Raw genomic sequence first — 13886 nt, 5'->3', positions numbered from 1 at the left:
GACAGCCCAGGTCTGGATATCACCATGGCCCCAGGTGACAGCATAGGCCATCCAGACTAGATGGCAGTGTGGCCCCTGGACTCCAACCTGGTCCCAGGTGGTGACCCAGACCCTGGGAATCTGTATGGCACTTGTGGCAACCAGAGCCATGTATGTCAGCACACCCTGGCTACAGCCTGGGTCTGGATGTCACCAGGCGGTGGTGCAGGCCACCCAGATCAGCATGGCACCAACATGGCCCCAGGTGGCAGCTGAGATCCCAGGAATCCATATAGCCTTCATGGCAACAGGAGTCACAAACATCAGCACAGACCTTGGCTGCAGTAAGGCCACATACCTCAAACTTAATAAGAATTTAAAAAATATTGTGTTTGCTTATGCATGTGTGTGCGTGCGTGCGTGCACTCAAGTATTCATGTCAAGATCAGTACAACTTGGAAGAGGAGTTTTCTTCCATCATGTGAGCCTGGGGTCAGATTCAGGCTATCAGATTCGGCAGCAATCACCTTTACCTTTGAACCAGCTGGTCCAAGAATAGGCTATTTGGGGGCTGGTGAGATGTCTTAGTAGTTAAGAGCACTGACTGCTTCCAGAGGTCTTGAGTTCAATTGCCATCAACCACCTGGTGGCTCATAACCATCTCTAGTGGGATCTGATGCCAGATTCTGGCACAAAGTCGTACATGCAGATAGAGCACTCATGTACATAAAATAGATCTTTAATAAGGAAAAGGATATTTTAAGGGATAGTCACACTGAACCCCGAGTTTGTGTTTGTGTTAATTAAATAAAATCAAGCCTCTCTGATCTAGCAGATTTTCACCCCCACACTTGATTTCTAAGTCTTTGTTGGTAAATAGAACAACAGAGACGGTTTTAACCTACATATCAAGACTGAGGCAGAGCCAGGCTGCAGGACTGGAAGACCCTCCAGGCCATGGCCTGGGTGGCTATTAGGGTGCTGTGGGCCCAAGGGGCCATAGACGATAATTAAAATATCAGTAGATTCATGTGCAGCCACTAAACCTACAGAAAAACATCAGTAAATCATCATTTTCTAAAGACATCATAAACTTCAAGCCCTAGGGCCAGTGCGACTCTTGGGGAACTTCGCTGGCTTACTAGAACCGTCCTTACTGTCAACTGGGTGCTCTCAGTCATTCAGCCTCGAAGCCTTCTACAGGGCCTATCCCCACGTGTGTGCTCAATGCTTAGGTGACTGTGAGCTTGGCCTCTACTCTGCAGAGGAGACTGAGGCCAAGTGCCTCATCCAAAGGCAGCCTCCTGTAGAGACAGGAGACAGGCTTTATGCAAAAGTCATCCTGACTGGCCAAATTCTACCCAGGCAAATCTAAGTCACAAGGGAGCAGCACCAAGACAGAAACAGGGAGCAGGTAGAGAGATCCTGCAGGGGGCTTTCCTGTGGGTAAGTTGCTACAGTCAGCCCCCTGCAGTCCCTTTCTCCTTCCAGACCGCAGCCTGGCATTGAACTCCCTTTATCTCAAGGTTAGTTTGAGTTTCCAGTTCTTACTGCCAAAGGTCAGACTGGCACATGTGTGAATGTTTATAGTGCTTAAAGGAACATTTTTCAGTATTAAGAGGTTAAAGGTGAATCATCCCAAATTAGAATGGAATGGTTTTGGTATAGTCTTATCCTTTCCAAGGGACACTTTGTTGGAGAAACTTTCTTCAAGGAAGGCAGATGTCTCTCAGGGTATTTCTGCGTCCCTCTGGCTGCGTGGTGGAATCACCTGGGAAATGTTTCATTCTTCTTGCCGGCGTCGCCTGTATAGTTTTCAGATGACACAGTTTTGGAATTTCTGCTCCTGTTGGTTGACAAGCCTTTAATCTCAGCACTTGGGAAGCAGAGGCGAGTGGATCTCTGTGAATTTAAGACTAGCCTGGTCTACATAGGGGGTCCCAGGCCAGCCAACAGCTACATAGTGAGAGGTCTCTCAAAAAACAAAAGAAACAAAAGCAATGACATTATGAAACTTTCAGGCTGGATGGAATTTGGATGGAATTAAAAACCATCCTGAGTGAGGTAACCAGACCCAGTATATACTCAGTCATATGTGGATATTAGATATAAAGCAAAGGGTACCCAGACTACAGTCCACAGCTCCAGAGAAGCTAGAACCTTCTTCCAGTAACTGATGGAGCAGAGACAAAACCACACACCAGGCCGAGCTCTGGAAATCCAGTCAGAGAGGGAGGAGGGAATACATGAACGAGAGAGATCGAGATCATGATCTCCAGAGACAGCTGAACCAAGCTCATGGAAACGCAAGAGCGAGCTTGTTAGAACCCATTCCCTATGAGGGGATGCCATGCTCAGACTTAATGCAGAGGGGAGGGGCATGGTCCTACTCCATCTTAATGTGCCAAACTGTGCTGACTCCCCATAGGAGCCCTTACTTGTCGGGAGGAGTTGATAGGGGATGGGATGAGTAAGGGGCAAGAGGTGGGGTAGGAGAGAGAACTTTGTTTGGAATGTAAGATGAAATTAAAAATAAAATACATTTAAAAAAACAAATCTCACAAACTAGGTATGGGCACATTAGTCTGAATTCAGATAGGAGAACTTGTTGCAGAATATTTGAGCAAACTGTAAAGATGTGTCGCTGTTTTACCTTGCCTGCCTAAGGCACCTGATTGGTTTAATAAAGAGATGAATGGCCAATAGCTAGGCAGGAGAGGTTAGGCAGGACTTCCAAACAGAGAGAGGAACTCGGGATGATTCTAGGTGCTCAAGAGATGCCAGCGAGACAAGAAGGGAGTCAGACATACAGAACAGAGGAGAGGTAAAAAGTCACGTGGCAGAATGTAGATTAATAGAAACAGGTTAAGTTACAGATCTAGTTGGAAACAAGCCTAAGTTAAAGGCCAAGTTTTCATAATTAATAAGTCTCCGTGTCCTTATGTGGGGGCTGGAGGTCCCAAAAGAAAGTCCTACCAAGAAAGACCTATTACAAGAACTGAATGTTCAATTAGTTGACTATCTTTCTTTAGCTGTATCCTCCTAAAGTGAATCATCTGAGAACTGTGGTATTTTTAATCGGTGTGGGCACACTGTGTGTGAACACACCAGCCACGGCTCACGTGGAGGTCAGGCGACAACGCTGTGAAGGCTCTTTCGGCCTTGATGTGGGTTCTGGGAGTCAGCTCCGACTGCCAGGCTTGCTTGTCAAATGCTTGCGGAGCCATCTCCCCCTCAGCATCGCAGGACTGCTTGTTTAGGTATTTACAGTTAGTGTGCGGGTGAGCCCATTCTCAAGGGTCGAAGCCCATAAGTGGAGGTCAGGGGACAACTTCCAGACCTCTGTTGTGTCCTTCCATGTGGGTCCCAGAAATTATGATGGAAAAAAAAAAAGCAACAGGCTTGGTGTCAGGCCACTTTACCCACTGAGCCATCTCACTAGCGCCGTTTTTAAAGATTTTTATTTATGTGAGCTTTTGTGTGTGCCCAGCCGCATGCATGCTCGTACGCTGAGATGAAAACGCATGGGATCTCCTGGAGCTGGAGTTACATTACATGCAGTTGTGAGCCACACACCATGTGCACCCAGCTCTGGCCCTCCGGAGGAGCAGCAAGCCCATCTGTTATAACAGAAAAACAATGTGCCTCCTGGTAAATGGTTTGAGAGCGCTACACTGCACTATACCCAGGCTTAAATATCTTAGTAATAATTACATGGGCTTTAACGGAGTTTGAAAGCATTGATCCCATTTGTCCTAGTTATTTAAATAAACCCACATTTTATAGGCTACAGGTAGAGGACTTGCAGCTCTGCTTTAAGAACTGCATAATTTATGGGCTGTTATAAAGCGTTAAAAACAGTTAAGTCACATGTCTTTTATTATTTAAGATCGAGGCCGATAACAAAGTATTTGTTGGTGTAGTTAGTCTGGTATTTTAGCGCTGCAGGGTTGAAGGTGTGTGGGAGGTAGTTTTCTTGGTGCAGCAATGATCAGGACGGGCCCCCACTTCATGGACCTAAGGAGATGAACTCCAAGTGGGCTTGTCCTGACGTGCTGTTTAGAGGAAATGATCTTCCTTTTAGGAACGCAACTGCTCTGAGCGCTCGTCTAGTTTATGAAGAGACCCAGCGGAGCTAGGGAACCGCAGTGCCTACCCCCTCGTCCCACCCCCACTTTCATCGCCTCAGCTGAAGCCTCGGTCACCTACACACACTCGGCTCGGAATCCAAACGGCGTCTGTGTCATTGAGAAGCAATTAAGTATGCGGGCGAGGGTGGTGGTGCCAATATGAGGGCAAGGGAGTGAAGTTGGAGTAGATGATAAAAAACTCAACTTTCAAAGTCCTGGCAAGGAAGGTGGCTTCTCAGGCGCCTTTACCTTTCGCTTCCCTTGACTAACTGCGCGCCCCCGCTCCACTTTTCTCCCGCTCCTCTGGCGGCGCGCCTCAGCCTTCCAGTACGGCAACATGGCGCCTCTCTGTGCGGCGTGAGCGACTTCGAGCCGCCCTTCCCCGAGGCCCGAGGCCCACACCAGACCCCGCTCCACACCCCGCGCTCGTTCATTTCCACACACAAACACAGTGCGGCTCAGCTCCGAGCCACCCAGAGCCCCTTCGTGACAGAGGCAGTGATGCCGTACAGGAACATGGCGGCGCCCTACGCTGGGCAGGCGCGTCCCGGCTCACACCCGCCTCCTGTGCACAGCCAGGCACTGAGGACCGGTCACCGTGGCGGCTGCCCCCCGCAGCGGGGCTGAGAGGACTGCCGGCAGCCCGACGAGCCAGGCAGTCCGGACCGGAGGGGTCCCTGCCCAGGCGCCCGGCCCGCCGCGCATCGCTCCCGCCCCTTCGCGGCGCCAGCCCGCGGGATTCGCAGCGGGAGCGACCGCAGGGAGATCGCCGACGCCGCGGCAGGTGAGTGGGGCGGCCGCGCGGGCCAGCGGGCCAGCCCGGGGGGGCGCGAGGCGAAAGCACCGGCGTTTCTTGGCCTCTCCCGGCCGGTCGGGTTCCGGGGATGCCGGGTGGAGACGAGGAGGAGACAGGGGCGGGCGGAGGCCCACCCTCCACGCCGTCCTCCCGCCGCGCCTCTGCCGCTCCCTCGCCCGCCTAAACAGCTGTTTACAACGGAATGTGGACGCGGTTTCCGCGCCGAAGGCCAGAGATCTTTCTTTCCCTGAGAGATCCTTTCTGGAGGATTCTTTTGTGCTCAGCTTGGGCCCGCGTGCAGCTCCGACAGATGTGTGTCCCCGTGCCAGGATCCTCCTCTCCTCGGTTTCCTGGTTAGGTACCGGGAGGATTTTATTGTGGTTGAGCGAATGAATGGGAGCAGTTAAGTAGCCCCGGGATGCTACAGCTCTTTAACTAGAGTTGCTGGTCGTGAAAGGGTGGTTGTGTGCCAGCCTGTGGTCGCTGTGTAGGTAATCTTAGCGTTAAATGAGGAGGTACGCAACTCCATAGAAAGCTGAAGTCGCACTCTAAAGAGCCAGAATCGGATCTCAGAAGTGACGAAGAATAGGATATTTTATTAAAAATTGATCACTTTTACTAAAGATATTGTAAGTGGCAAACCACAGGTACAGTGTTACCCTAAACACCTTGGGCAACCTCTCCCAAATACAGTGACATCACAACAGTGACACGGGGATTTATGTCTATCAACAGATGGGTATCTGCCGGGGTTGGGGGTGGTGCAGATATACGAACAGAATCTTTGTGGAGAATATGGCTCTTGATCTAGGCGAAGGGTTTCGTTTTGTTTTTTAAGTACCAATTAGCACTTTCCCCATCTGACTCCCAGCCCCTCTTTTCTGTCTTCCCTACCTGTCCCGTTTCCATTTCAGTTGCCATGGCTTCTGCCAGAGGAATGAAATACCCCATTTTCTATCCCCCCTTCACCCTCCAACTTTATAATGGGGTGAAATTCTACTCCTTTCAAAGATAGGTCACGTGTCATCTTTTCTGGGAAGGCTTTCTCAGCTCCCTCCTGCTATTCAGAATAGCAAAGTCATGCCACTGTGTTTTATTGTAGCTCCCTGCAAACATGTCTGTCTCTCTCTGGCTAGATTGTTTTCATCTTTTATCCCTCTTTAAATAACCATATTTTGGCTGGAATTTAAGGCAGGGATAGGTGCCAGCGGTCTAGCCACCAGCCCTGCAGGACTTTGGAGAAAAGTGTAAACACAGGGCTGAAGGGCGTGCCCTGGGAGGAAACCTGCACGGTCTTGGGGGCAGTCTGCTGAGTTCAAAGGAGTCTTGCTTTTCTCCTTTCTGCACCCTCTTCATCGTCTGGGCAGCTTCTCCACATGTGAAGAGGGTAAGTTAGGTGTGTTTTTGTTTCTTATGAAATCTGTAGGTGATGTTGTACATTGGGTCTGTTGCACTTCCAAACTCTAGTAGGATTTAGGAGTGTGAAGAGATGAGTTTTGGAAGGAAAGATTGGGTAGGTGTGGTGGTACATGCCTTTGTCCCAGAACTCAGGAGTAAGGCCAGATGTGGTGAAACACGCATTTATCCCAGAACTTAGGAGTAAGGGCAGGTGGAGCTATCCGAGTTCAGGACCATCCTAGTTAACTTAGTAACTTTCTATGTGGCTTAAGACCCTTTCTCCAAAGGGGAGGGGGCCATGGATTAGAAAGGTGAGATGCCACTAGACATGGTGGTAGCCCTTAATCCCAGCCATTGAGAGGAAAGGCAGGCAGATCTCTGTGAGGTGACAGCCTGTTCTCTCTATAGAGTTGCAGGTCAGCCAGGCTTGTGAGACCCTGCCTCCAAAAATAAATAAACGAATCAACAAAAAGATGACAAAAGCTACTTCGGCACTTATTTTGGCTCACAGTCCAGGGCTATTGTCTGCCATTTAGCGGAAGTCCCTGCAGCTGAAGCATGAGGCACTGGTCACATCATATTCTGTCAAGAAACACAGCAGCAAATGCTTGTGTACAGTCCCCTCTCCTTTTGTTAGAGCAGAACCCAGCTCAGGAAATGGTGCTGCCCACATGCCGGAGAGGCTCCCCATCTCAGCATAATTGATCTCTCACAGGCATTCCCGTGAGCCAGCCTGATCTAGACAGTTCTCATAGAAGGTCCTGTTGGGGAAAATTATTTAAAGTACGTGTGTCTTTTGTTTATGCTGCGTTTGTTTAACTCTGTGAAGGTGTGATTCTTTGCCTTTCTAAAACACCTGCCGGTCCCAATAAAGAGCTGAATGGCCAGTAGTGAGGCAGGAGCAAGGATAGTCAGGGTTAGGAGGCAGAGAGGATAAACAGGAGCTAAGGGAGGCCAAGGAGAAGACACCAGGGGTCAGCCACCCAGCTACACAGCAAGCCACAGAGAAAGAAGTAAAGTAAGGAATACAGAGACAGAGAAAGAGGCAAAAGGTAGTGTGACAATCTAAGACAAACTGGCCAGAAACAAGTCAAGCTGAGGCTGGGCATTCCTAAGAATAAACCTCCCTGTGTGATTTATTTGGAACCAGGTGGCGGGCCTCCCAAAAAGCCAAAAGAGTAAAACATCAGCCAGGTGGTGGTGATGCACGCCCTTAATCCCAGCACTTGGGAAGCAGAAGCAAGCGGCTCTCTGTGAGTTCGAGGCCAGTCTGGTCTACAAGAGCTAGTTCCAGGACAGGCTACAAAACAAAACAAAACAAAACAAAAAAGCAAAACATCATACAATACACAACAGCGTCTTTTGTAGCATGAATTCTCTTTGGTCTTAATAATAAAAACTCAGAGTCAGCATCAGAGGGTGAAAGCTGAAGGATCAGAGAAGCAGAGCAGCCACTAGAGAGTTCTAACCTCTACCGATGCTCAGACCCAAGGGGCGGTCCTGTTCTCAGACTCTCTCCTCAGACTGCATCCTCAGACTGACTGATTGAGACTGACTGCACTGAGCTCCTGTCTCCTCCCATTTTATACTCCTCTCTCCACCTAGCCATACCACTCCTGTATCCACCTCCCTAGTGCTGGAATTAAAGGCATGAGGTCCCAAGTGCTGGATCACCCTGTGTGAGCTCTGTTTCTTTTTATTTTAGACTGGATCAATTTTTTTTTTTTTTGATTTTTCGAGACAGGGTTTCTCTGTAGTTTTTTTTGGTTCCTGTCCTGGAACTAGCTCTTGTAGACCAGGCTGGCCTCGAGCTCACAGAGATCCACCTGCCTCTGCCTCCCGAGTGCTGGGATTAAAGGCGTGCACCACCACCACCTGGCTGGATCAATTTTTTGTAGCCCGGGGTGGCCTTGAACTAACAGAGATCCACCTGCTTCTGTCTCTGAGTCCTGGAATTAAAGGTGTATGCCACTACTGCTTGGCCTCTGTGGCTAGCTAGTGTGGCTAGCTCTGTACTCTGATCTTCAGGCAAGCTTTATTTGTTAGATCATAAACAAAATACCACCACAGTCCTTTCCAAGGTGAAGAAGCTACATATCACCATGTTGACAATTGAGACTGGCCATCACAACAGGCCTGAAAATTTCAATTCCAGTAACTTTATTCTATGTAATAGAAGTCTCTTGAGATTTTAGATAATTGAACCAAGCTATTCTTCTCTCTCTAATTGCTGAAGAAAAGTATGCAAAAATCTCCTTAAAATGGCCAACATTTCTTTAGATTCTCGATTACCTTCCAAGTGTGTAATTTGACTGAATTAGTTTTTATGACAATAGTTTGTCATTTTCTGGATATAATTACTTTCAATGTTGTAAATGTTGTCTTTCTTAACTAGAAATGTCCTAAGAATAGAGAAGGGTGGGGAGGACTTAAGAAACTTTAATGTAATTAAAAGGTTCCTCCTTTATGGAGCTGGAGAGATGGCTCAGCTGTCAGGAACACTGGCTGCTTTCGCAGAGGACTCAGGATCAGCTCCCAGCACACAGTAGGTAGCTCACAACCACCTGTTAGCTCCTATTCCAGGGGATCTGATGCCCTCTTCTGGTTCCTGTGAGCACTACACACACATAGTCCACATATGTGCAGGCAAACCCTCATATACCCTCATACACATAAAACAAAAATAAACAAATCTTGGGCTGGAGAACTGGCTCAGCAGTTATGAGACCTGACTGCTCTTCCAGATGTTGAAGGTTTGATTCTCAGCATCCACCTGTTGTCTTTTTTTTTTTTTTTTTTTTTTTGGTGTTTCAAGACAGAATTTCTCGGTGTAATAGTTCTAGCTGTCCTGGAACTAGCTAGCTCTTGTAGACCAGATTGGCCTCCAACTCACAGAGATCTGCCTCTCGAGTGCTGGGATTAAAGGTGTATGCCGCCACCACCACCTGGCCCCCACCTGTTGTCCTACAACCATCTGTAACTCTAGTTTTAGGGGTCTATTACCTTCCAGCCAACTCAGGTACACATGCAATGCACAGGCACACATGCAGGCAAAACCACTCACACACATAAAATAACTCCTTTGAAAAATGCCTTTATTGACTGGTCTGATGGAGGAAGGTCATTGGTTAAATAAAAAGAAACTGCTTGGCCCTCATTGGTCAGAAGATAGGTGGGAGGAGTAAACAGAACAGAACGCTGGGAGGAAGAGGAAGTGAGCTCAGACTCCACAGCTCTCGTCTCAGGAGCAGACGCCTCAGAGAGACGCCATGCTCCCAGGCAGACGCACACGATGAAGCTCCGACCCAGGATGGACATAGGCTAGAATCTTCCCGGTAAGCGCACCTAGGGGCGCTACACAGATGATTAGAAATGGGCTAAATTAATATGTGAGAATTAGAAGAGGCTAGATAGAAATGGGCCAAGCAGTGATTAAATGAATACAGTTTGTGTGTTGTTATTTCGGGCATAAGCTAGCAGGCAGCTGGGGTGCTGGGGACGCAGCCCCACCGCTCTTATTACTACACTGGTCCAGACTGGAGTGTCAGGTAATATTCCTGTTCTTCTCAGCAGCTGATTCAATGGAAACCCAGTCACATTTATTGTGATTGCTGGTGCTTCCTGCTGTACTCATATGCTCTTTCTGTTGATTAGCAACTATTTAAAAATACATGCCAGGCAGTGGTGGTGCACATCTTTAATCCCAGCACTTGGGAGGCAGAGCCAGACAGATCTCTGAGTTTGAGGTCAGCCTGATCTACAGAGTTAGTTCCAGGACAATCAGAACTGTTACACAGAGAAACCTCTCTGGAAACACACACACACATATATATATATACACACATATATACCCCATATATATGTATGTTTGTATATATATATATATGCATATATATGTCCCAGGCATTTCTCTTAAATACTTTATAGAGTCTAGAAAGTACTACTTGTCACTCCCTTTTATTTATTTATTATCTGATTTGTTTAGTTTTTGAGACAGGGTCTCATCATGTAGCTTGGGCTGTTCTAGAACTCTTACTATAAAGATGAGACTGAACTCAAACTCAGAGATCTGCCTGTCTCTCCCAGTTATTCTTTTAGAATCTAGGGGAAGGGTTGTGCATGAGTACTCCCCTGTGCATGGAAGCCAGAGAGATCAACTCTGAGTATCTTACAGGCATGTTTGTGTGCCTGGCTTCAGTGGGTTCTAAGGATCTGAATTCAGGTCCTCAAGCTTTTATAACAAGCACCTTACCTACTGAGCCATCTCCTCCACCCCCATTCCCAGGTCTTTTTTTCCACACAAAGACTAGAAGCCATCCATCTCCTCAGCACAGTATTGAAAGTGGCCAGAAGCGTTGTTTCCAATGAGTTGCATTTTGGTGCTGTTCGTTTTTACTTAAGTGACCCTGGTCCTGAAGTTGCTCTGTCCTTCACCTCCCAAGTGCTGGGATTACAAAGAGTGCACAACCAGGCCAGCTTTCCAAGGGCTTTTCCTGTTAGCTCCTAGCCATGAAGGTAAAGAGTGTTAGTTTCAGGTGGGTATGGTGGTACACGTCTGTAGTTCCAGCATCTATGAATTGGAGGCAGGAAGGTCATGAGTTCAAGGCCAGACTGGGTGAGGCAGAGAGCTAAAGGTCAGTAGAGACTATGTATGGAAACACTGTCTCTGAATACAGACTTAAGATGGAATCACCACTCCCTTTGATGGACCCGAAGCAGGCAGTGTAAGTCTTCTGTCGGTGTAAGCCCCCTTCCTCCTTGTGACATGGTATTCAGGAGTGGAATACAAATATTCCAGCTCTTCTCGAAGCCTTCCAGGTGTCGATGGTTAAGTTTCTTTATCACTGAGATAGAGTATAAATGAAAGGGTTTGCTCATTCGGCTAGTGATATGGTCTGAACCCATTTGGCTCATCGTCTTTCTTTCCTAGGGCAGCGAATAGACCTCACTGAGGATGTCTGAAAACCTCGACAAGTCCCACAGAAACAAAGCAGGAGAGTCGAAGCCGAGTGACTCTGAGCAAGGCCTGGGAGGTGCTCCGGAACGTTCTGATGAAGCCTTGCAGAAAGAAGTAAAGTCAGACGCACCTAGTCCCCAGAGAGTGGGAAGACCTCACTGTAAGCAGACGACTTGGACTGAAAGCTGTGTGTGCTGTTTGTGCCTGTGGCTCCGAACTAAGTTCTCCTAGTGTGACAAGACTGCCAATAATTAGCAGCCTAGCTCCTTGTGGGTTTGCAATTGCATGAGAAGTTCAAGTTTTAGAATAGTAGCAGAATGTTCCTGTCTCTCTCCAGCCTCAGTGGCATTCCGTTTTCTCTTTCGTAGTCTGAGAAACGGGGATAGAGGGAAACTACAGCTTTGATTAAAGGAATGCAAAGTCTGAGGCTCCTCCGAGCCAGGACTGTGCTTACACGGTTGAAGGAGAGAAAACTAGTGCTTGGCCACACCCTAAGTTCATTCCCCAGGGCTTGGTCGCCACAGGCAGAGGGGATGCTGTTTGCTGAGTGAAGGAATCTTTTTTTTTAGGCCCCAGCAGGGAGTCAGCCTCCTAGATGAAAGGAGTAGCCTATAGTTGCCCGGCTCAGGTCTTTTCTTAAGAACCCTAAACCTTTTGAAGCGAATCCAGAAATGCAGATCTTAAGAAGGAGTGTCATAGTCTAAGAATGTTGGTGCTGATGTTATCAAGGTGTAAACCAAGTTGTTCTGCAGACTGGGAGGAAGGACACAGATTTGGGAATTTTGAGGTATGTTTCCAAAATAATTAAAGCCATTCCCGAATAATTATCAGTCAACAGAGTGTTCTTATACCTACAAGTGGGCCTGTTTTCTTAGTTTATGGTCACATAGTCTGATGAAAGTAGCCCACATTGGTGTGCGCGCATGAGTTCCTGTCAGTAGGAAGGTAGGAAGGTGGTTCTGCGTTCATCTTGAGGCACTCTGTCTCCTAGGGCAGTGGTGAACATCAGCCGAGTTCCTGTAAGGCATTACAGATAGTGCTTAGACGCACGCCGTAAGTGCTCAGTGAGGTCGGAGGTTGTCACTACCAGTGTGATGTCATCTGCTGCAGTTCTAACGGGGGCTGAGTGCTGTAGTATGGACGCTGTGTCCTGAGTCTGAAATGCTCTCCATAGCCCCTGTGTTAAAAGCTGGGGTCCAGCTGTGACACTGTGAGGAGAAACTTTAGGAGGGAGGGCCTCTGGGAACTGCCCTGCGAGGGACTTTTGGGGCCCAACCACTTCTTCATCCTCCTTTTGCTGCCATCATGTGCAGGATGGATCTCCTAGATCGAGGCTGGAACTACCAAACTGTATGCCAACCCCCAACCCAAATGTTTGAGATCCAGACTCCCATAGCCCAGGCTGGACTCAGATTCTCTCTGTAGCTAAGGATAACCTTGATCCTCCTGTCTCCATTTCCAAAGTGCTGGTTACAGACTTGTACTACCGTGCTGGGCTCTCAGCTTTTATGTGTGATGTATGTATGTACGTACGTATGTATGTATGAATGCACTACGTACATATGTATGTATGTATGAATGCCCTACGTATGTGTGTGTATGTATGTATGTATGTATGTATGTGTGTATGTATGTGTGTGTATGCATGTATGTGAGTTAAGGTCTCACTCTGCAGACGAGGCTTCCCTGGAACTCACTTTGGAGTTGGCCTCAGACTCATGTGGCCTAACCTCAGCCTCTGAGTGCTGGGATTGCAGGAGTAAGCTCCCACACTCAACAGCTCTCTCTTAAGGGGTTGGTTTATCCACTACTCCCTACAGCAGCAAAAAACTGACTAACGAGACATAGACTGCACACGTGGTTTCTAATAAAGAAGGGGTTTTGGTTTATCTTTTCAGTTATTCTGTGAAGGACAGACTTGCTTCTTAGCATTCTGTCAATGATGGCATGGCTCTAAATTAATGTAAAGTTAGTATTAGGCTACATTATTTGAAAATACAGGTGGTTATGTCTAAGGCAAGAGTATTTAGGGAGCCAGAAGCTGTTAAAAGAAAAAAAACAAAAAAGACCCAGGTTGGGTGATTCACAGCTGTTAGGGAATCCAATTTTGTTTTTTTACCCTTCTTTGGGTACCAGTGCTCACATTCATATAGATACATATAGTTTTTTAAAAATAATTTTTAAAATCTATGTTTGTGTGAGGCAGTGGTGCCACATACCTCTAATCCCAGGACTCGGGAGTCAAAGGCAGGCAGATCTCTCAGTTCAAGGCCAGACTGGTCTACAGAATGTGTTCCAGGACAGCCAGGAGTATACAGAGAAACCCTGTCTTGTTGTAAGGAGCTGCGGGCCTGCTTTTTGTCCTGCCCGGCTCCTAACCGCCTGCTAGCTTTACCCGAAACAACAACACACAAATTGTATTCATTTAAACACTCCTTGGCCCATTATATCTAGCCTCTTCTCGGCTAACTCTCGCACCTGGACTAGCCCATTTCTAATAATCTGTGTAGCCCATGAGGTGGCTTACGGGGGTAGGGGTGGGGGTGTGGGGGTGGGGGGATTCAGCATGTCTGACCTGGCGGCTTGCTTCATCGCGTCTGGCTCTGAGAGGAGCTGCATGATTTCT

General features: G+C 47.8%; 1 protein-coding gene across 5 annotated transcripts in view; it reads left to right on the top strand.

The window, feature by feature from the left end:
- Window positions 1-4761: 4761 nt before the first annotated feature.
- Window positions 4762-13886, top strand: part of Tcp11l1 (t-complex 11 like 1) — a 39149-nt gene continuing 30024 nt past the window's right edge. For 2 of the 5 annotated variants that reach the window (XM_075961594.1, XM_075961599.1), the window contains exons 1-2: window positions 4762-4893; window positions 11234-11420. In XM_075961594.1, the coding sequence (XP_075817709.1) occupies window positions 11258-11420 (163 nt within the window). In that variant the 5' untranslated portion in view covers window positions 4762-4893; window positions 11234-11257. Of the gene's footprint in view, window positions 4894-4925; window positions 6293-11233; window positions 11421-13886 lie in introns of those variants that run through there. The other 3 variants (XM_075961597.1, XM_075961595.1, XM_075961598.1) reach the window with 3 other exon arrangements.

This window comes from Microtus pennsylvanicus, chromosome 2, assembly GCF_037038515.1.
Source record: "Microtus pennsylvanicus isolate mMicPen1 chromosome 2, mMicPen1.hap1, whole genome shotgun sequence".
NCBI classification, from domain to species: Eukaryota; Metazoa; Chordata; class Mammalia; order Rodentia; family Cricetidae; genus Microtus; species Microtus pennsylvanicus.
The sequence above is the reverse complement of the archived record's forward strand: the minus strand, read 5'-3'. Positions and strand labels throughout refer to the sequence as shown.